Source organism: Paroedura picta, chromosome 4 (assembly GCF_049243985.1).
Source record: "Paroedura picta isolate Pp20150507F chromosome 4, Ppicta_v3.0, whole genome shotgun sequence".
In the NCBI taxonomy this organism is placed as follows: domain Eukaryota; kingdom Metazoa; phylum Chordata; class Lepidosauria; order Squamata; family Gekkonidae; genus Paroedura; species Paroedura picta.
The window spans coordinates 107,354,235-107,378,195 of record NC_135372.1 but is presented as its reverse complement, the minus strand read 5'-3'; the positions used below and the strand labels follow the sequence as shown (position 1 = coordinate 107,378,195).

General features: G+C 41.9%; 1 protein-coding gene across 1 annotated transcript in view; it reads right to left on the bottom strand.

Annotated features, from left to right (window-relative positions):
- WNT2B (Wnt family member 2B) overlaps window positions 1-23,961 on the bottom strand; it is a 49,904-nt gene that overhangs the window by 7,113 nt on the left and 18,830 nt on the right. The window contains exons 2-3 of the mRNA XM_077334912.1: window positions 7,054-7,274; window positions 648-925 (exon numbers count right to left, since the gene is read on the bottom strand). Of these exons, the coding sequence (XP_077191027.1) occupies window positions 648-925; window positions 7,054-7,274 (499 nt within the window). The remainder of the gene's footprint in view (window positions 1-647; window positions 926-7,053; window positions 7,275-23,961) is intronic.

Sequence of the window (23,961 nt, the reverse complement as noted above, 5' to 3'; positions counted from 1 at the left end):
CCATTTTTATATGAAGGACATGTTAGGACAGCTTCACTGTGATGCTTTTCTTGAAAATATTTTTATTCCCAGCTCAGTTCTACTATCAAAACCATACTGGGGAGAAGAATGTTTGAACCAGAGAAAGAGGGAGGGGGATGTATTGCCTCTTTTCCCTTGTGAGCTTTTTCGCATGGAAAAAAATAGCTCCACGCCCTATTTTACAATGGATGGAAAAGACACGTAAATGTGTAGTTTAGACTAAAAAAGCAGTCATCTGATAGTGCTGAAAACATTCCATTACATATACGCATCTCTGTGTGAAACAGAATTTCCCCCCATTCTAAATACAACAGGAAATGAGGTGAGGCGGCTGATGCAGTGATCCTTTCCCTTTGATACCTGGCTTTCTCTCTCCCCGGCTCTCTTTCTTAGTCAGTTTAGGGCCTGGGGGTTGCAGTAAGCTAATGGCCAAAAATGAAAATGGCCTGGAGAAGGAGTTTCGTGAGGTAACTCCCCCCACCCATTATAAAACTCAAGCCCACTTACTGACTGAAATTTCTGATGGCGATATTTTGTGCCAACAAGAAGTTCTTCCTAGTTTTGACTCCCAAGTGTAAGTCACTTGATATGATTCACACCCTGGCTATTGCTTTACAGCTACTCACCGTTCTGCCACAGCGGTTGTTATGCAGGTTCATCAAGGCCCGGGCATCTTTCACTGTTTTCTCCTTGGCATCCACAAAGTCTTTTGCAAACTTGATTCCGTAGTTGATGTTGTCACTGCAACCTCCCCAGTCAAATTCTCCTCTTTCGTCTTTGGAGCGTCCCCGCTTGTGAGGATCACAGTTGCAGGCTTTCAGCTCTCCCTGGCTGCAAGCCCGGGTGATGGCATATACCACTCCAGCGGAAGAGATGGCATAGACAAAGGCAGCTTCCCTGCTACCTGCCAAACAAGGAGGGAGAGAGTCAGGAGAAGGCAGAGGTAGGCTCAAATAGGTGAATCGTGGGACATAAGGCAGGTGGAGGGACCCCCAGCCTGACTCCTGTCACAAAGGTGTCAGGGAATGTTAGCCATCTTTCCCCAATACTAACATTAGAGCTCAGACCATTATATGGGCTTTGGATTAGACTACATGGGCCACACCATCATGTCATCTGGCTCCATTAGGACCCATGTAATTGTCTTGGATCAGTATTGAAGAAGAAGAAGAGTTGGTTCTTATATGCCACTTTTCTCTACCCGAAGGAGGCTCAAAGCAGCTTACAGTCGTCTTCCCGTTCCTCTCCCCACAACAGACACCCTGTGAGGTGGATGAGGCTGAGAGAGCCCTGATATCACTGCTCAGTCAGAACAGTTTTATCAGCGCTGTGGCGAGCCCAAGGTCACCCAACTGGCTGCATGTGGGGGAGTGCAGAATCGAACCCAGCATGCCAGATTAGAAGTTCGCACTCCTAACCACTACACCAAACTGGCCCTCAGCTGTTCTCTGGGTTGAAAGATTGTGTTCTGACAAATCCACCTACTCTCTCTCACACACATGGTGAAATTCCTCTTTGTATTCCATGCACCTGCAAAGGTTGAGCAGGGCTGAGAGTAGGGTTGCCATCTTCCAGGTGTGGCCTGGAGATCTCCTGAAATCACAAGTCATCTCCAGACAGCAGGGATCAATTCCTTTGGCACAAACAGCAACTTTGGAAGGTGGACATTATACCGTCTGAAGACCCTCCCTAAATTCCACCCTCTTCAAGCTGCCTCCTGTGTTCTCCTGCAACTTTCCAACATGGAGTCAAAACTTTTGGCCTCATTCCATAACATGGATGCACAAGACATTGTGTGTGTGTGTGAAGTCCCAGAATGCTGGTTCTTTCTATCTCCAGCCACATGAGAGAGGTTATGGTCCTGCCACATGACTCTCCCAGGCTGCAGGATGTGTAACCCTCCCTCAGATGGCAGTATAGATTTCAAATATGAGACTGCAGCCTGCTTTTAAGGCTCCTTCACTGAACCTGGGGCCCTGGTCTTCTGCTTCAGAGTCCATCCCTGACAGCACCACTGACATAATGTAACTACAATGGTACAGAAACCACTGCCCAAAGATGTACTTGGCTTCATGGGGTATTTGACAGTATTTAAGAGCACTAAAAAATCAAGTTTAATAGCCAATTGACTGGTATCTCAGTCTTAAGGGAAATAACAATGGAAGTAGTTTAGGGCAGGGGTAGTCAACCTGTGGTCCTCCAGATGTTCATGGACTACAATTCCCATGAGCTGTACTGATTCCCATGGACATCTGAAGGACCACAGGTTGACCACCCCTGGATTAGGAAATATAACACTAACCACTTTAATTGTGATGTCTATCCTTATGGGTTGAATTTGGAAGTGTTAATGAACCTGATAAGAACCACTTACTCAGCCTGATGAGTCAAGAACGCATGCTCTAGTCTAGTGGCTGAAGCAAGGCGTTCAGAGCAAATCCTTACATTACGTTTTTGTTTCCAAACAAGGATGTGGGTCAGGCAGACAAGGGAGCATTAGAAGAAGAGTAACAGCAAAGGTTCAAAAAGAGCATGTCACGGGAAAAAGAATTCTTGGAACTTTCTTAAGACAGAGGCTTTTAAGTCAAAGCTGTGAGGCCCTGCTGAAAGAACAAGAACCACTTTTCAAATTCATTTGCCTCCCTTACATGAAGTGCTACTGGACTCTGATTTTATGAAGGAATCGGTAATTTAGATCCCCTATACATTTTGAGCCTCTTGTGGCGCAGAGTGGTAAGGCAGCCGCCTGAAAGCTTTGCCCATGAGGTTGGGAGTTCAATCCTAGCAGCCGGCTCAAGGTTGACTCAGCCTTCCATCCTTCCGAGGTCGGTAAAATGAGTACCCAGCTTGCTGGGGGGTAAACGGTAATGACTGGGGAAGGCACTGGCAAACCACCCCGTATTGAGTCTGCCATGAAAACGCTAGAGGGCGTCACCCCAAGGGTCAGACATGACTCGGTGCTTGCACAGGGGATACCTTTACCTTTACCTATACATTTTGATCCATAATACCTTGCCCCCATCACATTTGGGTGGCACTTGTCTTTTTGGACAAATGCATATGCAGTATGGATTCTTCCAAAAGCTGTAAATTGCCTGATGTCTCCCCACACAGCACAGGATGCTGCCTGATATTTTATAGTTCTGCTTTGAGCTTGCATCTGTTTTTATAATAGCCATAAAACAGCTACAAATCAAAACCACACAGTTGGTTCCACAGCCGTAGCCTTAGATCAGCAACTTCAAAGTGAATTGTGCATTCTAGCATCCTTAGGTAGAGACTTGGGAGAAAAACGGTAGGCCTTCTTTCCAGCAGGAACGCACAAGGTAAGTTTTGCCCTCTTGCACTTTCAAGTACTAGGGCCAAGGCTTCTAAATCCCCATAGCCTGTCAGTGAAGAATATTCCTTGTACTGTATCTGCTGTTGTCTCACTGGAGGCCCAGCTTAGCTTCAGAATGTAAAATAGCAGTAATATCTAGTAATGAATATATATACACATGCCTTCTGCTAGAATGTTATGGAATTCATTAACAAAGTCTCTTGGCCATGACATTGTAAGTAGGCATGGATGATAACAAATCCCATAATGCCTTGCATTACTGCAGGGGTGAAAACTGGTAGAAAAAACTCTCATTCTCAATTTCCTCTCTAGCATTTGAACTCCTCCTCTTTTGGATCAGTGATGCCCACCATTATACATAAAGTGCAAATGATGTTATGAATTGCTAATGATCCTGAAGCTGCATCATTTTCCTAAATGAAAGCTGAACTGCAGGAAACATAGGTGCTTCTGTCAAACAGGCAGACGACAGTGCAAAAATGTCTACAAACATAGGATGATGATGATGATGATATTTAGATTTATTTCTCATCTCTCCCTGGAGGCTCACGCCCCAGCCACTCTTATTTAATTCTCACTCTTGTAATATTAAACACACCATCTTTATCACTTGTCTATGTTGGCTTTAAAATTTACAAATGCCACAGCGGGGACAGCTCTGAGTGTTTCCTCTAGATACAGGCTGTACATGACTCAGGGGAGAGACTCCTGGGGACACTTTCTATCCCATGAGTTCAGCCCCTGTTTAAGAGGGAGGTCAAAAGTGTGGCTTGGCCTTTTGCACCACACATGGTGATGACAAACTTTGCCCTCAGCGGCTGACTCCCCACCAGCTCTACTAGCCAAATATTTATAGATCCTGTTACAGTTTACTTTCAAGATCATGCTCCCGGAGGTGTTCTCTCCCATCCTAAGTGGCTACTTCCAGGGCAGTGACATATCCCATTACTGTTTGCTTATCATATAAGGGAGACCAAAACATAACACAGGGAAGTTCAGCCTCTGCTGTTTTCCCAGTTAATAGCTCTCATAACATGAGTGCAAGAACAGCATGCTTTCTAAAGAGTGGAGCTCTGAATGAGATGCCATAGAGGTAGCCCTGCCTCCTTAAATACAGATATGCCTTTTATTTATTTGAATTTGTAACCTGCCCTCTCTGCCAAAGGTGGACTCAGGGAGGTGGACAACTTATACACTGTAATACAGTTTAGTCATGTTAAAACTATGCTAAGCATTCTAAAAATCTGAAACCAGAATTCTAAAAGCCAGAACCCTAGGACCCTGGGTAGATTTCATTGCAGGAGGGAGGCCAAATTAGATGTTAGCTACATTACTGGCCACAACCATAGGCCTCATCAAAGAACTCCATTTTACAGGACCTGTGGAAGCTTCAATAAGGCCCTGATGTTCTCTGGAAGCTCATTCCACCAGGCAGGTTGAGGCCAACTGAATTTCTTTGGGACTAGGGACCACAAACCTGTTTATTTATTTGATTTCTATACCACCCTTCCATATGGCTCAGGGCAGTTTGCATACAACATCATAGGGGGATACATGTCCCCCTATGAATCAACGAGTCAACATACAACATAGTCAGTATACAACAATAACAATCCAACAGTGGTTCTAAACAAAACAACTTCAGTGATCCCAACAATAACAACATAACAAGCTGAACACCCTAGAGAGGTCAGGCTGCTTCAGACCATAGAGGGGATGTCTGAGGGGGGACCTGTGGTCGGTCTCAGGCAAATGCCTGGTGGAGGAGCTCTCTTTTGCAGGCCCTGCAGAACTTTGGGAGTTCCTATTGGCCAAGCACAAGACTCTTCTGGGAATATATTCAGAGAAGTGGTCCCTTAAGTATGGAGGGCCCAGACTGTGTATAGCCTTAAAAGTCAAGATCAGCACTTTAAACTTGACCTGGAATACAATTGGTAGCCAGTGTAGTTTCTGGAGAACAGGCTGTTTGTGAGCTCTCCACAGGGTCCTGGCCAGAACCTGGGCTGCCACATTTTGTACCAATTGTAGTTTCCTCATCAGGAATAAGGGAAAACCCATGTACAGTGAGTTACAGAAGTCCAGTCTGGAGGTGACTGGACAGTCCCAGGTGTAAATCAGGATGTGGGGCCTGATTTTTAAGGGTTTCCATCTATGTACCCTTTTTTCTGTCTATATGGAATGCTCCTTTTGTTTGGGGCCCTTCCCTTTCTGCATTGGGGTAACTGTGCATGTAACTCATAAGACTGTCACTGAGTGCTAACTCCACATTTATTTATTTGAAATGTTTATTACTTGTCTTTCTGAGCAAAGATTTTTTAGATGGTTCATAGCAAAGTGTAATGGAGTTTCATTCTGAGATACACATTATAAACTCATAGCATGCTGCATAAGGTCAGTAATAGGATGTTAAGGTCTCTTCTTCCTGAAATTTCAGCATAAGTGCTTGGGAGGTCTTTGGGAAGCTCTGACTCCACCTATGAAAGCCAGTTTACAAGAAGTCCACTGAAGATCAGCGGTCAAATAGATGTGGCAGAGTCAAGGTGGGGACGTCAAGAGCATCACCCCTGCAACTTGCTACTTGAATAAACCTACCATTCCTTTAAACGAGGAGGAAAGGTGTGTCAATCAGAATCTTAGAGTGGCCTTAATCTACAGCATCCAATGCATAAAAAACAAATAAACCAATACCTATTATTATTATTATTATTATTATTATTATTATTATTATTTAGATTAATAGGTTGCCTTCCTCCAAGGACTCAAGGTGGTTCACTTTATCATAGATGGTGAACATCTCATTTGACTCAAAGATTAACTAGGATCTTTTTGTTGTTGCCAGTTGCGAAGTCATGTCCGACCCATCGCAACCCCATGGACAATGATCCTCCATGCCTTCCTGTCCTTTTAAGGATCTTTTAAGCCTTGATAATACTGGTAGATTAAAAATAGCTTGTTGAAAAGTATGTGAAATCTCTCAAACTTAATTCCAAAAATGAAAAACTGTGACTGAAAGACTCTTTCCATTGCAGGCTTTCTGAGTAATAACGAATGGACAGACTGTAATAAACCGCAGCTTTTGTTGATCTTATTGCTAATAAGCAATAAGCACCTGGAGTCAAAGAGCCAGCCAGCACCCACTCACCCACCCCTTATTATTAGAAATGGATAGAACTGTCTCTGCAGCTATAAGGGGCCAACATGCTCACACAGTGCTATAGCACAAGGGAGTGGAAAGGTTTCTCCCTATTGCTGAGACTTTTAAAAGGGATTAGACAATGTGTATCAGTGGCTGCTAAGTGCTATAGCTAAATGAAACCCCATGTTCAGCAGCAGAGTATGAGCGCATATTTCAACCTGGAGAAAATCAACAGGGGCAGGATGCTGCTGGCATATCCTTTCTGAGAACTTCTGCACATTCTGAGCAGCTGATGGGAATAAAATCTGTACTACCCCAGTCCAACAAACAGGTCTGAAGCCCTCATTTATTTTTAGTCCTGGCCATCTGTGGTCAGGTAGTAATGTAACATAATGACAGCTTTGTAAAAGTTCTCCATTTGCTTTGAAAAAATCAAAACAATTATAGATAAATGTAAATACTGTTATTCTTTTTTTACAAGACTAAAAAAATGCTGATCCAAAACTGGCCCCTGCTGAGGAAGGCTGGAAAAGAAGAGCTGCTGAAAGGTACCTACTTCGGAGCATGACTCTGCCGAAGACCGTGTGGTCTCTGTCCAAAGTGCTGCAGTTCCAGCGGTGGTGACGGAATTGGTGCTGGCATTCCCGGATCCATTCCTTTGCTCCTTCCCCAACTGATTGCATAATGTCTGGGTAACTTTGGCACAGCTGTCGCTGTTTGTTTACCAGTCCTGGGATGTTATCGCAGATCACCCTTGCTCCCAGAGCCCCAATGTACCTGTAGGGATGGCAAGAACACCTTTTAAGACAAGAGAATATCATCAATGATGTATTCAACATAGTAGTTTCTATTCCAGGGATTATTGCCCAGTAATCAAGTGCTGGGCAAAGGAAGAGTGATGTACCTGTGAACCAGTCCATGCAGATATCAGCAGACACCTGTGAACTGGGAAATCCATATCAGATCCTAGCTCAGCCACAATCTCACAAAGGAAGCATAGGCAAGCTGCCCTTCTCTTATGATTTGTGCTCTTCTCTGGCTACAGGTATGATCTATTTTTTGCCAACGACTGCAATGACTGATGATGTAGGTGGTAAGGAATCTTTAATAAAATTCAGCCTTAAATTTGAGTTGCTGACAGACCAATCTTGCGTGGAAGCTAGATCAACACACAGGTGGCAAGCACAGGAACAAGGCATTTCTGAGCCATCATAATATTCCTTTGATTCACAAGAGCATCCCATGTCTCCAGTCAAAGGAAAAGGAGACAAGTGCCCAAGAGTGCAAGTTTCTGTAAATTGTAAGTTACTCAAACTGTACTAAGTATTAAGACATTTTTAAAGTCTGTTATGCGTTTAAGAATCTTAGTCTGCATATTTGTCTGCATATTTGATGTTGTTGTCATCTTTAGAACTTCTAAAAGTGCCAAGACAAAATGTAAAAGCCCCCCCCCCAAAAAAAAAGTCTGTTAGATTAAAGACTGAAGTTTGATTCTTATTTTAAAAGAAATATACACCTTATTTTCTCTTAGGACTCAGAAAGATATTGAAAAAAAAGGCTACCAAACTGGCTTCCTAAGCAAATTACTGTGCCTGATATTTTATGGATATTATTATGATTCTTTTTCACATTCCATGGACAGCAGGCCCATTCTTGCTTTCTGCCAGCCCTTCAGCTTAAAAGGGCTTCTCACCAATACCTATCAACCACCCAACAGAGATCCAGCAGACCCAGGAACCAAACCCTGCAATTAACCTAGATCTCAATTTAGTTGCCATATACTCTGGGAACCTAACAATATCAGCTCATCAGTTTGCACATCATCCTATTTAATGTATGCCACCATGTGCTCTTTACATTTGACAAATGTGCCAGTCTATGCATGAGAGAAGCAATGAAATCAAATGAGGTATAAGTAGCCACATTGGGGGAACATTTTAATCTTCCTTAACCCACTATTACCGACTATATAGAAATTTGGATTGGCTGCTAACGGGCTAAGTTTTTAGCCACATCAGCTCATTTTCTCAGAAATTTATCACCTTGTATATCTATTCAAATGTCTGATCTTCCTAATCCCACATTATTTATAGCTGCTAATTCTGTTTGGGATATATAGAGAAGTGACATTGTGAACTTTTATGATCGGATTCACACCCCTCTACCACTTTTATTTTTTTTACCAATAATGAATCTATGCTTGAAAAATGCATAACAAAATTAATCCCCTGCCTTAGCTACCTCTCCCCCACCCCGTAGCCTGCCTCAAAAAACAGATTCCAAGTTTGATTCCCATGCATATCTGAAGACTGACTTACAAAAGCTAATATTGCAACCAATGTTCTTAATCTATAAATGGCTACAGGACTTTTGTTGTATTTTATTGTTAATAGCAACAATAGCATTTATGCAGCTAGCACAAGCAAAGCATTCAGTGTACATCCATTGTAGCTTATGAAACCCATGAAGAGAATGACTGTATTATTATTAGTATATTCCCAAACTGTTCATAAGAAGAATGAAGCAAAAAGGATAGCAGCTTGCCTGAGAGCCAGTTTGGTGTAGTGGTTAGGAGTGTGGACTTCTAATCTGGCATGCCAGGTTCAATTCTGTGTTCCCCCACATGCAGCCAGCTGGGTGACCTTGGGCTCGCCACGGCACTGATAAAACTGTTCTGACCGGGCAGTGATATCAGTGCTCTCTCAGCCTCACCCACCCCACAGGGTGTCTGTTGTGGGGAGAGGAATGGGAAGGCGACTGTAAGCCGCTTTGAGCCTCCTTCGGGTAGAGAAAAGTGGCATATAAGAACCAACTCTTCTTCTTCTTTGTCATACTGTTTGCCACCCCACAAATAAGCTGGTTAATTTGGTCTGCTCTTGATATATAAATCTGCACAGCCTAGCTTGTTCTTCATCTCTTCTATGTTCCCTTAACAGGGCCCTGAAGGCGTTGTGGCTGATCTTAAAGTAACACAGACAGTGAAGTCAAGTGTGGAATTTTCCATATCCATCCAAGATCATCCTTTCTTTTAACTCCAGACAGAAAGCAGTGATTTTTTTAGGCTGGAGAATGGTTTTTGCCGCAAAGCACTCGTTGCGTTTCTGGCTGAAAAATTGAGAGATTTGGGCAGCATTCAAGTGCTTCAAGCTCCTAGACTGGAATTAAGACCCTCCCTTTAATAATAATGATGAAAAAGCAATAAGCCTGGGCAATATTTCACTGTCTGCTTCATCATGTGCTATCATTTGTATTGGTCACAGAGATAGTTTGCAGCCCTAGGCAAACTCTATGAATACAGACAAGGACCCATTATTTTTCCCTTTTAAAATATTTGGCTTAAACTCTGGTGAGAAGTCAAGGTCATCTAGGGTTGGCAGAATGGCTAATAAGCATTGCTGCCTACACCCTTCAAGTACGGAAGGGCTGCTTTGGCTAGCGCGCATCGTTTTTGCAGGCCGATTCACAGCAGCAAGGAAATGCAGAGGAAGAGGAGCAAATATGGAATACACCAGAAAGTGGAAGAACTAAGGGATTTGATCTGTGTCCACAGAAAAGGCTTGGTACTGCTGGTACTATGCTTGGTTTAGATTCAGGTCTGGTGTTTGGATCCTCATCTTTGTCTGATGTAGAAAGATAAAGGTGGAAATTTTTCTTCAGCTTGGAACTGAAGAACAATTTTGCAGCGTCTGGAATGATTTGTTCCTAGAAGCAGGTCCATAAACACAGCATTCCTCTTTTGGTGGAGCTGCCTATATTTACATCTGGGGCATCAAAGAAATGAATAGAAAAAATTGGTGAGTTCTATAAACAACAGAATGTTGTGGGATCCAATGGGTTGGATCCAGTACAAGGATTTCATATCTCCTCCACTTGCCCCCACCAACTCCAGCAGCATGGCAAACCCTGGGAAAATTTATTCTAAGGGTCTTTGGGCCCCAAAGATCAATGGAAAATTCAAAGAAGGAATCTTGGATACATAGAACAGGGTGTGTCAACCTGCTTTGGGTGGAGTAGGATTAGAATATAAGCCAGAAATTATAATTCAAAAAAGAACGTAGAAATAAAGAAAAATTAGAATGAAGCATAAATGCAAGCTCAATGAAAACTCATATATAATACTAAATATTATTACTAAATATTTCTTTACTAAATAAATGCTGCCCCCAAAATCCAGGTAATAATAAGGATGCCAGCCTCCAGGTTGCCAATTAACACAAAATAACAGCTGTTTTTTGGTTTGTTGAAGCTGCCAGGTGGGGACTGGGGGGTCCCTTAAAATTACAGCTCATCTCCAACTTACAGAGATCAGTTCCTTGGAGAAAACGGCAGCTTTGGAAGGAGGTGTCAACTGAGGTCTCTGTCCTCCTCACATTCCATCCCCAAATCTCTAGGAATTCCCCAATTTGAATATGGCAATGTGAATAAACAGAAATTAATTTGTTGTCATTATTCCTCTACTCTTAATGCGTAAAGTAGTCCCAGCATTCCCAAAGATAATGCTAACTCAAAGTCTCTAGATTTAAATGTGGAAATTAGCCTCAGATCTTTCTGGTTGAATCAGAGCACAAAACACCCCAATATTCTGTAAGAAAGGAGAACACTGAAGTGAAAATGAAAAAATTCCAGGTCATATTCCTGTTCTGTTATGAGACAACTTTGGCCAGTTTTGGCCAGCTACTCAGTCTCAGTCTAGCTCACCTCAGTAAGCTGCTATCAGAATGAAAAGGGGGGTAATTACACATATCCTGCTCTAAGTTGCTTAATTTTGAACTCATGTATTTATAATGTAAATAAATCAGAGTTTCCAGACTATATCATAATCTTCTCATTTTCTTTTATTTCTGACAGTATCTTCATTAACCTTCTTAAAGGTAAAGGTATCCCCTGTGCAAGCACCGAGTCATATCTGACCCTTGGGGTGACGCCCTCTAGCGTTTTCATGGCAGACTCAATATGGGGTGGTTTGCCAGTACCTTCCCCAGTCATTACCGTTTACCCCCCAGCAAGCTGGGTACTCATTTTACCGACCTCAGAAGGATGGAAGGCTGAGTTGACCTTGAGCCGGCTGCTGGAATTGAACTCCCAACCTCATGGGCAAAGCTTTCAGACTGCTGCCTTACCACTCTGCGCCACAAGAGGCTTGAGGTGTGTTAACCCTCTTAACACACATAATTTTCAAGTATACTGCTTATGAAACAGAAATAGAGGACAAAATTTGAGTCCAATGGCATTTTTAAGACCAATAAAGTTTTATTCTAGACATGAGCTTCTGTGTGCAGGCACACTTCCTCAGACAATGAAATAGGAATTGAGTACAGACATGGAGAAAGTAAATTAGCAGTAAAACAACATCCAACAAATATGTAGCATAATGAAGATGTTTGTCACAATCAAATAATACCTTGCTAGAAAATAGAGTTACTGAGTGTCCATGGGTAACTGTGTTATTCAAAAAGTATTTTGCAAAGCCACCCAGGTAGCTCCAGCAAGTGAGCCAGTGCAGAAGGCAAATGCCCACCTTTGTGGAGGAAGCTTTGAACCCTTCCTGGCATGATCAGTTGGCCCATGAGGTAGTGCTTTCCCCCTGACAGACTTTCAAGGCAGATCTTGAGTCTACAACTCTTGTAACTGATTTATGCTTCTGTCCACTTTCACTGCCAGAGGTCCTGACTGAGATGAATATTATCTTAAGGATAAAGCAGGAGAGAGTGAGAGCACGGGAAGGTCATTAATTGCTTTCTTTTCCTGCAGTCCACCTTGCCAACAAAGTCCCACTCCCAAAGCGCCAGCCTCATGCTGTGAGGTGATTACTGTCTGCAGTGACAGGCCAAAAAATTAGGAGACCTATTTTGAAATGTCAGCAGAAGTGTTTTCCTATATGTTGAACACAGGCATCAATAAAGACCCAGTAGAGAATTAGAACCAGAACCAGCTGTTCGCACATAGCATCGAATAGAAAAGGAAAATAGCAACATCTTAACAATGTTTCTGATGAGCTTCTAGGTGAACTTGTTGTAAGGCACAGCTTGGGGAAAGCAGGTTTTTGTAGTCCCCCTCGATATAGCTGTGACTGCTGGATCCCACCGCTGGATCCCACAACTTATTAGTAACATCTTCCTGTGAACATATAAAATATAGACTGGCACACAGACCATGTGTATGTTTGGAATAAGATCAAAATCACCCTCAATTCAGCTTATCTGGGCTTCAGATCTAAAATATATGAGAAGCATAAATAGTGCTTTGAAACTGCAAATTGAGCTGGACCATCCTGCTACTTCAACTAAGATGGGGACTTAAACCAAGGTCATGTGATAATTAGACTATTCGATTAGGACTTGGGGAACCCTGGTTTAAATCCCCACTCTTTCCTGAATCTCATTGAAGGACCTTGGGTTAGTCACTCTGTCAACTTAATCTACTTTTCAAGGCTGTTGTAGGGGGATGATGGAGGGGAGAACCATCTATGCCACCATAAGTTCCTTGGGGAGAAGCTGAGATGAAAATACAATGAACAAATTGATCTTCAGCTAGAAGCAGACTATACTTGTGGGACAGCTGACAGGTCTGAGAGAGATTTCTTCTAACTCTCCTCAAGCAGGTATTGTTGGTAAGAGTTAGAATGAGATTTATGGTATTTTGGGATGGCCTGCAGTTCGACATAGACAGCAGAAGTATTTAGTACATACTTGAAAACCTTATGTATTGCTTCATGTATCTGGAACAAAATCTTGTTATCGAAAGATCCAGGTCTGAACCTTGTCACACTCAGAATTAATCTCATACCTTGACCATGGATATATGCTTCAGCACTGAATCCCTTCTCTATGTCAAAGATGCTTTGGCCTTATTATATAGGGCAGGGGTCATGGGTCAGTGGGAGAATGTTAATCTCTCAGGCAGAAAGTCCTAGGTCCTTTCCAGTCAATGAATATCAAATTCTGGGAAAGCTCCACTCTGCCTGAGGCACAACCTCTATATGCTAGGAAAAGCTCCCTCTATTCCTACTTCTTATGCAGCCACTAAAGATGCCATGAAGATAGCCATCACCCTTCCCAATACATTTATTTGGAAGTAAGTACCATTGTTTGTACTGTCAAGAAAGTTATAATGCTTATCCACATCAGAAGGCTGTATAAGGGAACTAAGCACCTTTTATTTTCATGACATTTCCACACATTGAAAAAAGTGTTAAGCCAGCAAAATGGTGCAGTGCTAAAAATTATCGCGCCTCCAGCCATTCCGCACCTTGTGGCTCTCTCGCTTTCGTCTGCCACTTTCTCGCGCTTCTTACACTCTGCAAGCGCTGCTTGAAATGGTGGAAGAGAGCAATATGCTTTACACACAACTCTCTTCCACCTGTCAATTAAACCAGGCAGCCAATCCCCTTTTGCAATGTTTTAAACGGCCTGCGATGCCTGCTAATTTTTTTTAAGTAAAACTTTCCCATTGAAATGCTGATGCTTCTAATCATAGATGCATAGTGCTTTTTATAATGCCATCCCTTATGGAATCACATATCTGAAATCTAAAAAATAGTTCCTAATTTTTTTGGGGGAGACTTTAGAGGGGCATGCTTTGTGTGACAACTTTGGGGAAAAATTCTTTTTGGCTTTGCCTACACAATTGAATGCCTATTCGTTGCTCCAGGCAATTTGCTTAAAAAAAAATCCCATCCTCGGGAGAAGGGAGAGGGAGGCGGGTGCGAGGACGGGACATTGCGGGTAGAGATAGCGCTTCTTTGCCTCCATACATTTCTTTAGTGTGCGGCTTGCTGGTTGCTCTCCTGTACCTCGCGCTACATAGGTTGGGAAATCCACTTTATGCAATTCCCCAAATACCACTTTAAAGTGGCAGATGTTGCTTGAGGTTTGCTGGATGGAAATGGGAGGTTGGCGATGTCGTGCAGAACACCAAAATTATGGTATCTTCATAAGGTAAGCATTTCACTATATTTATTGGGTGCAGAATGAACTTCAGTTTCCCTCTCCATCTTCATAATGTAGTAACTTACCTTATTTCTGGATAAGATAACATTCTGCATTTCCCCCAGGGAAACTTCCAAATTCTTCTCATTCAACTGTCTCCCTGGGTTTAGGAGTTCCAAATTACTTGGGCTTGTTTCCAAAGTGGAGTTTGACGCATTAGGAATTCCTTGTTATGTACACTTTTTTTCCCACAGTGGAGAGCTTTGCTCCTTCTGCTCATATGTAGTTTTCTTCTCTTTTTGTATATGTGTGTTGATAAGAGAATGCAAAAACATCAGTGTTGTTATAAGTACAATTGTAGCTAGATTCTTTAATGGTGGTGTCTAACCTATGTACAGGAGTGAGGGTCCCTGCAGAATAATACATACAAAAGGAATCCTAGTGTGACAATTTGTACCATGGCATCTTTTTAAAAAAATCATTGCACATATGTGCATATCAGAGAGGAGATTGCAAATGTAGGAAACAAAAGATTCATTAACTGCACATGATCTAACTCTGGAGTTCATTTTCGAAATTCTCCTGTTCAATTGCAGTGGAGTGGCACATAGAGCAGAGACATTCCAGAATGATAAAGGAATGCAAGCTGGGCTCTTCCCAAATTCCACCACCCACCCTTTCTTGCTCTACATCACTGGCTGCTGTTGATGTCGGTGAGTGGGAAAATACAAAGCACAAGGTTGTTGGCATACAAGCTTTTTATACTCTGAGTCCTTTGAAGAGCTTGTGGTACTTTATGAAATTCTCTTGCTTTTTTGTAAGAAAACCCCTCTCTAGAGAGAGATTGGACCAGTGTCTCTCAGAAAACTTCATGGCTGAAGCGTGATTGGAATTTGCTTCTTTACAAGCAAGCCCCAACACTGACTTTAGCCTTTCATCTATGGAAAGGAAGGGGTGGGAAGCTTGACACGGGGGAACATGATTGATAGCTACCACATTTTGTGAGATGTTTTATTTTTCCCGAGCATAAAGGGATAACTTAAAACTCAAAACAATGCTGTAGTGAATGTGTCCAGAGTCTAGAATGACTCAAAGGGGTGGGGGTTCCTGACAACATGCCCATTTTTGAGATCAACATCTTTGGAAGGCTTATAGAAACACTTTCTGAATAATCTCCCCCTCCCCGTTTTGAATCTGTTTGGCACTGCTCAGAAGAATCCATATTAGAGTGTTCTGGAGCAGTGAAATTTTATTGCTTGTCTCCCCCCCCCCCCAACCACCATGAGTGACTCCGTTATCAACACAAATCTCAATTGGCAATTGCCAAGGGCTCTTTCTTTCCATGGCCCCTTAATGGAGGCTGCCCCTGATGCAGCCCTCAAGAAAACAGAAGAAAACTGTCACACGTCACCTCCCAGTTGCCATAAGAATCTGCTGGCTCTTCTTCCAATAAACAAGGAGAATCCTAAATTGCTTCTTAGATAAACACAACAATCAGAGGCAGCCATGTCTATTTACTCAGCAACATACGTTTCATTTTAAACCCCAACAAGCATGTATTCCTGGTGTGCACATGTTCCCATGAGAGAAATGGGGAGTCAGAATCTCAAGGGATCAAGCTCTCATTTGACCTGCTCTTTCTCTGATTAAACCCATGGTGATTTTCTGCTCTGCTTTAAGTATCTATAAGAGAATTTCCCAAGTATAATGACTTGACATTTTCCAATGGAAAATGCAAAGTCTTTTAAAATATGTTTCTCCGGAAGGAAGAAAAGACATTTTTCATTTAGAATAGGCACTCTCCATCTCCTCAGAGCACATGAGTAGTCTGTGGTTATGGTGCTATGAAGGCAGTAAATCATCCAGTTACAAGAGAGGAAGTGTGCCCATTTCTCTCATAGCAGATATAGGCAAGATGCCTTGTAATGCACACCATACTGCATGTATGGTTGGCTGAGGGTCACCCTGGCAGTGGACAGCAGAAGAGTTCCCTATAGAGGTTTCCCTCCAAGTGCAGAGCTTTGTGACCTGTGTGCGTAGAAGGAGGAGGGTTGAATGCATACATATGCTTGCCTTCAATTATTAAATCTGTACATTCTAGAATACCAAGTGTTCAATTATTGAAGCCTTTGGATGTCAATAGTTTTGGGGTCAATTTGCCCATCAAGTCCTTGTGGTTGTCACAAAGATTTGTGCTGCAAATTCCAAGCTTCTCAGCCACAGGGAGGCTCAGTTCAGAGTAGGACCACTGCACACAGAAGAGGAGTCTTCAGTCTCCCTTTTCCAATGTGTTCTTCACATTGCATATATGTAGGATTGCCAACTCTGAATCTAGAAATACATGGGAAGTTTGGGAGTGGGCGGGATTTGGGGCAGGGAGGGATCTTAATAGAGTCCACCCTCCAGAGCAGCCATTTTCTCCAGAGGTAGTGATCTCTGTTTTCTGGAGATGAGCTATAATTCCAGGAGATCTCCATGTCCCACCTGGGAACTGGTACCCCTACTTATAAACATCTACCTCTTTCTTAACATGTTGGGAGCAACCTGTACATTTCTCAGCTAGAAATTGTTCAGTGAAGTCAACTCCAACAAATAAATAATCTTAAAGAGAGTCATGCAGATAAGTTTTCCTATACTCAGAAACCTGTCTGGAGAGTTGGGAGCTTAAAGACAGCGTAGCTCATGAAGGGTGGGGAGCTCAGCAGAGATGTGATATACCATAGAGTCCAAATACAAAGCTGCCATTTTCTCTAGAGGGTGCTGACATCTGTAGTCTGGAGATAAGTAGTAATTCTAGAACTCCAGCCTCAGACTAGAAGCTGGCAATCCTTATTGTGGCATGTCTTCCCCCAAACTCTCAGCGATGCCCTAAAAGAAGGCCAAAAGAGTCACAATGAAATGTGGAAGGATGACTGGAGACTGTCGCTGCTACAGCATCATTGTGAGACACCAAGAAGAAGGAAGGATAGTAGGAAGTCTTATGCCTTTGTGGGGCCAGAGACATTCCTGGTGGTGGTGGGGAGTGAGGAAGACCTTGCTGATAGCATGCAAGCTGCAGGAGAATTATATGTGTAATTAGTTAGTCCTCCTTTACTTTCAGGAATTAAAAACCTGGGCAAAGCCAGAGATGTGAACTAAAGAGTCCATGGCCATGGCTCTTTGCATCTCTTAGGCAGTTTTCTAAAGAGAAATCAGCTCAAGATGTGTTTGTTCCAGTTTTGTTGGTTGAATTGTATGATTGATTTAAACTAACAAATTGTATTTTGATGAAGTCCCTTGCCCTGACCCTTATCTGAAAGGAGCCCATGTGCTTCTGGGAAGCATAGAACTCCCAGAAAATATCTGACCCAAAGTCCTTGTGAACTTTATAATATATGAATCAGTCCCTATAATTAGATTATAGCACATCCATGCACATCTGCAGGGGGGGTGCCCTGATATGGGTAGTCCAGGTTAGTCTGATTTTTGTCACATCTCCAAAGCTAAACAGGGTTGGTCCTGGTCAGTTTTTGGATGGGAGACTACCAAGAGATACCAGGGGCACTTCATATAGGCAGGCAATGGGAAAGCACCTCTGACCATCTCTTGACTTGAAAACCCCATGGTGTTGCCATGTCAGCTGTGATGGGATAGCAACCACCCTCAACAACACTCAAAACACCTATGCAGGAGATTGTTGGGCAGTGACATGTAGTACAAAACTGATGCAGACAAAGGGCATATTTCCCAGGATTCAGCCTTTTATTCCTGATGCACAGGAGTGTGAAAATAAGCAAGAAAGACAAAATGTAGGGTCATCATAATCTGAAAATTCTGTATGTCCCACCCTCCTGAAAAATATTTGTCACAAATAAACCCATGGCATTTACAGTTGAAATAAAAAGGGACAATTATAACTACTTTTGCAGGAAAATGATGTGTGAGAAAGACGAACACCAGAAAATGTTTGTTGTCAATCTGCAATACAGGAATTCCCGCTGCACTTTCAGACAGTTCTTGAGACTGTGTAGGATCAAAATGTAGAAGAAATGAAGTTCTCTTGGAAGTTTCATCTGACAAGGCAAGCCAGTTTTCAGTGTAAATTTTGTAACTTAAATGAAAAGCATCTTGCCTTTTCAGCAGTGGAGGTGGACACATTAAGCTGCCTGATGCTGAATCAGACCATCAGTCCATGAAGGTCAATATTCTGAGGTGGCTGCTATGGAAACCTCACAATCAGGAATGAAATAGGAAAAATCTTGTTCCAGACCACAAATCATTCCTGTAAGGATCCAGGAAGCCTTTTGCAATAGATCCCACCCTTCAGGTAGTATGCTGGGGAGGAAAAAAACATAATTATTGGGATGAAGGACAAAAATGAGACCCCAAACTTGGAAGCAGGAAACAAACAATGATTGCTAAGAAAGTAACTTCTGATAATCACCAACATGGAATCCCTATCTTATCTCTCTATTTAACAAAAGCCATCTTAGAAAGATCTCACTATTATTTATTTATTTACTTATTTATTTATGTATTTATTAGATTTTTACCCTGCCACTCCCAGACAAGCTGGCTTGTGTTGGCTCACAACACAGTAAAAGCATAAAATCCCCACAAAATACAATCTAAAACAGATAAAACAGCAAAAACAATAAAGATGGCAATCACACGGTCCCTCATTGGAACCAAATTCCTTGATTCATCTGTTCCTGGCTATGTCAGTCAAGTATTAGATGTAAATCTGGGGGCAATGGTAGGCCCCCTCCCAGGGGGGAGGGTTCAGATTATACAAGGACGGGGAAGGACCCACTCTTATAATCAAAACTAGACTTCACTTATTGCCTTGTTCAAATTGTCCTACCAGAAAAGTCTTCTTGCACGTAGCACTTTAGATGCAATGAATGAATGAATGAATGAATGAATGAATGAATGAATGAATGAATGATATTGGCCTTTTCCATAATCTTTTTGCATCTGCTGGATTGGTATGGGAAATGGCCATATGAGACTCTCCAATTCGGTGATAATGTATGAATCAGACCTTAGTCAACCTACTTTCAATTGTTCAAGAACTCATGACTCCCTGTTATGTAGATGTGATGATCTGTGAAGAATATTAGTCTCAGTTCAAAATGCAACACTATCTCATGTATGTCCCTTCTGCCTCTACATCTAAACAGGGTGAGAATAGGATTGTGACTAGCCCAATAGCCAGTTGTAGCACACACAAAACACAAAGGAAGCATTAGAGCAAAACATGTTCTGCCTGCTCTTATTTCTATAGAATTAAGCAGACACAAGGGGTAAGGAGGATTTGGTGAGGGATTTGAGTGATCAAAGGGCAATAGCAAGGATGAAGGAAATATGCTTGCAATATTCCAGTTCAGGAGTCCTTCGGAAGAGAAATCCCAGAGATCCATACATATTCTCCCTCCCAGCAAGAATCACCAGAAAGACGTCTCAAATCTACAACTGCAGAAAAAGATGGAGGCAAAATATCCCACACAGTCAAGCAAGAGGGAGGGCCTAAGAAACAGGCAGCGCAGCTACACAATCCAACTCTCAAACATGCAACACCTTCTGTCCTTTGAGTACATTTTGAACAGAACTCAGCATATCTGGCCTTAGAATACCACTGACAACAGAATGCCACTTTTGGGACTGGGCTGCATTGGTCAGATGGAGGCCTGTCTGCAGTTCAGATGCTCCTATGATAAAAAAAAAAACCCAGCTACGTTTCCACTACAGGGAATACAACCACATATACAAGACCTCATTAGGTAACTCCTTCATATTGTTTCATTGAGTGATTGTACATCAGTCATAAAATTATAGAGTTTGAAGAGGCCATAAAGGCCATCTAGTCCACCCCCTGGTCAATGCAGGATCAGCCTAAAGAAGCCATCATATGTATCTGTCCAGCCACTGCTTAAAAACTGCCAGTGAGAGGAGAGCTAACCACCTCCTTAGGCAGCCAATTCCACTGCTGAGCTACTCTGACCATGATTTTTTTTCTTGATATCTAGCCAGTATTGTTCTACACATAGTTTATACCTATTACTGTGTCCTATCCTCTGCTGTCAACAAGAACCATTCCCTGCCCTCCTTAAAGTGACAAACTTACAAATACTTAAAGAGAACAATCATGTCCCCTTTCAACCTCTTCTTCTTCAGGATGAACATTCCTAAGCCTTTCAACCTTTCCTCATAGGGCTTGGTCCCCAGGCCCTGGATCATCCTCATCACTCTCTTCTGCACCTTCTCACTCATTCTCTTAGTCTATCCCACCTCATGGAGCTATTTTAAAGATGGTATAGAGGGGAGAAAATCTATGTATGTTGCCCTGTGGTTCTTGAAGGGTACTGTAACACACGTTCAACGAAACCAACTTTAATACACGTATTTCAAGAGGTCTGCTGCACAGACTTTGACACAGATCTCTGACAGTAAAATAGCTAATTTCCCCCAGAACACAGAACAACTGGAAACAATATAGAACCAACAAGTAAGGGCCTAGAGACTATGGTAGGGGCCTTCACTAGTTGTGACATTATTCTGCAATGTGACGACGTCTCTTCTGCCATGATCTAGAATTGATTGCATATGGATAATGCTCTAGCCATAGGAAATATGAATGCACTCGAAATCTCATGCCTTGAATAAATCTTTGTTGGTATTAAAGGTGCTACTGGACTTAATTTTTGTTGTTGCCCTAGCCATAGTGTTTGAGAACTACCTTGGCGTAGTGGTTAAGAGCAAAGACCTCTAATCTGGAGAACTGAATTTTGTTCCCCACTCTTCTACATGCAGCCAATCGGGTGATCTTGGGACAGTCAGAGCTCTCTCAACCTCACCTACCTCACATAGTGTCTGTCGTAGGGACAGGAAGGGTAGGCGATTGCAAGCTGCTTTGAGACTCCTTCAGGTAGTAAAAAGTAGGACACAAAAAAGTTCTTCAAATGATATAGCATTGACTAATGTGATTATGTCACGTTGGGTTGTGCTGGCAATGACATCATTGTGTTACTGTTAATTCCCTCATCATATGGTAATTCTCCCAATCAGCCCCCTATAGTTCTCTCGCCCCCCCTCCACTGCCCTGCTGAGTAATGATGTAAAACAAACAAACAAACTGTGGGGACCAGACTTGACCTCTCCTAAACCAAGCACCCTGCAACAATAACCATTACAGTATATTAAATAATATTTTGGGGGGAGGTTCAAGAAGGCATTTCAAAATGTAATATGTGAAAGTGTCCTTTATCAGAAAGATTTCAAGTTCTAATCCTATTCTAAAACGAATGGCATGTGGTGTGCAGGGCATACACTCAAGAATATCTCTGGGGAAGATATTCTAGGATTTAAGCATCTCTTTACGACTCAAAACAAAATATCTTCATCCCATGCTGTCATCTCTCAGTTTCCTCTTTCCTCCACAGGATGTCATAATGAAGAATTATGTTGAGGGGGAGATATTTGTGCTAGAAGTCAAGGAAAATGTACTCAAAAGTGAAAGGTTAGCGGATGGCATTTTGCTTCTTATTGCCCCCTTTTTTAAAAGCTGGGAATAAATGGTTCCTCAGGCAAGCAGTTTGACTTCCTGTATAACATATAACATTGTTATAGCATCTGAGATTGCTAACATTGCCCTGGCAAATGCCAGAAGATTTTGAGGGCAGAAATCAGGGAAGGTAGTTTGGGGAGGATGGGTTGTCACTTCTGGGTGACACTCAAAGAATTTCCTCTAAACTCTACGGTAAAAATAATAGATACATGGGGGAATTCCATAGGTGTCACTGTGGAGGCCATTGTCTACCCATACCCCAATTTCTCGAGGATGGGAGATTGGAGTCTTGGGCCAAGGTGACAAATGGCAAGCCTAGAGCCAGCAGGTTTGTTAATGGGATAATACCTGTGATGTGGTCCCCCATTCCTTAGTTTTGTTCCCTCTTTATGATACACTGTAATCAGAAGAAGATGTATTTATATCCACAGGTAGTCAACGAGTGGTGTGGATGTTTGCTTTATGATCCCATTATTAACTACAGTTAGAACATACAAAGTCAACTATAAGGGATTCTATTGGCATTTTACAGTGGATGAGTGATAGGGTTGTGAGTGTCCTGCATAGTGCAGGGGGTTGGACTAGATGACCAAGGAGGTACCTTCCAACTCTATGATTCTATGAAAGCTACAGCACTTTATTGGTACAATGCCTTTTTTAAAATATACATTTTATTAAGTTTTCATTTATAGACAGAAAATCAAAACAGCATCAACAGTAGAACAAGGATACACTTACAGACATTAGAATGTTATAGTCCCCATCTTAATAATTTACTATAATGCATTGTGAAACTACTTATTCATATAATCCAAATGAAAAAAAAATCAACGCTCCTGGAATTCTTCCAGGGGCCTTCTATTTACTCAGTGTGTTAATTTGGCCATCCTACATCATTCACCCCCTTTGTCCAACTAATCAGTCGCTTTAGGTGGGTCTTGTTATTTTCAGTTCTGGGCAATTAATAATCTCGCCACTGTCAAAGCATGGGAAAAAAATTCTCGTGCACTAACTGGTAGACTTTCAATGGTGAACCTTAGTAACACATATTCAGAATACAAAGGCAATGCAATTTTTTAACATCTTTCCCATCATAGTATGTATTTTTATCCAGATTTTAAAAACTTTATCACAGTGCCACCACATACAAAGAAAGAAACAATAGTTTCATGACATCTCCAACATTTCCCATTGTGTTGGTTTGACATTCTGCCAATCCCTTTAGGAGTTACATACCATATGTACAACATTTTATACTAGTTTTCCCTCAGTGATCAACATTTTGTAAGCTTCACATTTTTACCTCATAGTTGTGCCCACTTTTCCAAAGATACATTGTGATTAAAATTTTGCATCCACCTAATTATATACCTTTTTAAACTGTTCGCTCTCCGTCTCATATTTAAATAACAGCTTATATATTTGACCTTGTAAATCAGTTTTCTTCTGCTGTGATTTATGCAAGTAGACTTGTATAGGAGATGTCAACATTGATATATTAGGACTTATTCTGTCTATATATTTCAACCATATTTTCAGTAAAGCATTTCTCCAAAAATGTGCATCTACTTTTTTCTTAGTTCTAATGGTTGGCCACAGCAAACTGCAAAAACCTTCATCCATTCTATATTTTTTCAAAAGCCTCTTGTTTCAGGGTCTGTAATCCAATCTGTAATCCAAGTTTAGTTTTATATTTGGTACTCCCATAACTCCTCTATTCATATCATCTTGAAGAAATGTAAAGGCAATCCTGGGTCTTTTGTCAATCCAAATAAAGTTATTCAGACAACTTTGCCAATTCCATAGAGTTTTATCTTTAGTGCCCACAGGCAAAACCTTAGGTACCAACAGTGCTGCCTACCTGTTCTCTGTACTCTGCTGGAGCTGGTTGAGTTTAGGCACTCACTCACTGTTTTAAAACTACCAGCAGCAGCCAATGCATTGTTCTTTGCACATGCTGGGCTGGTTATTGAGGGTCTATAATAATATT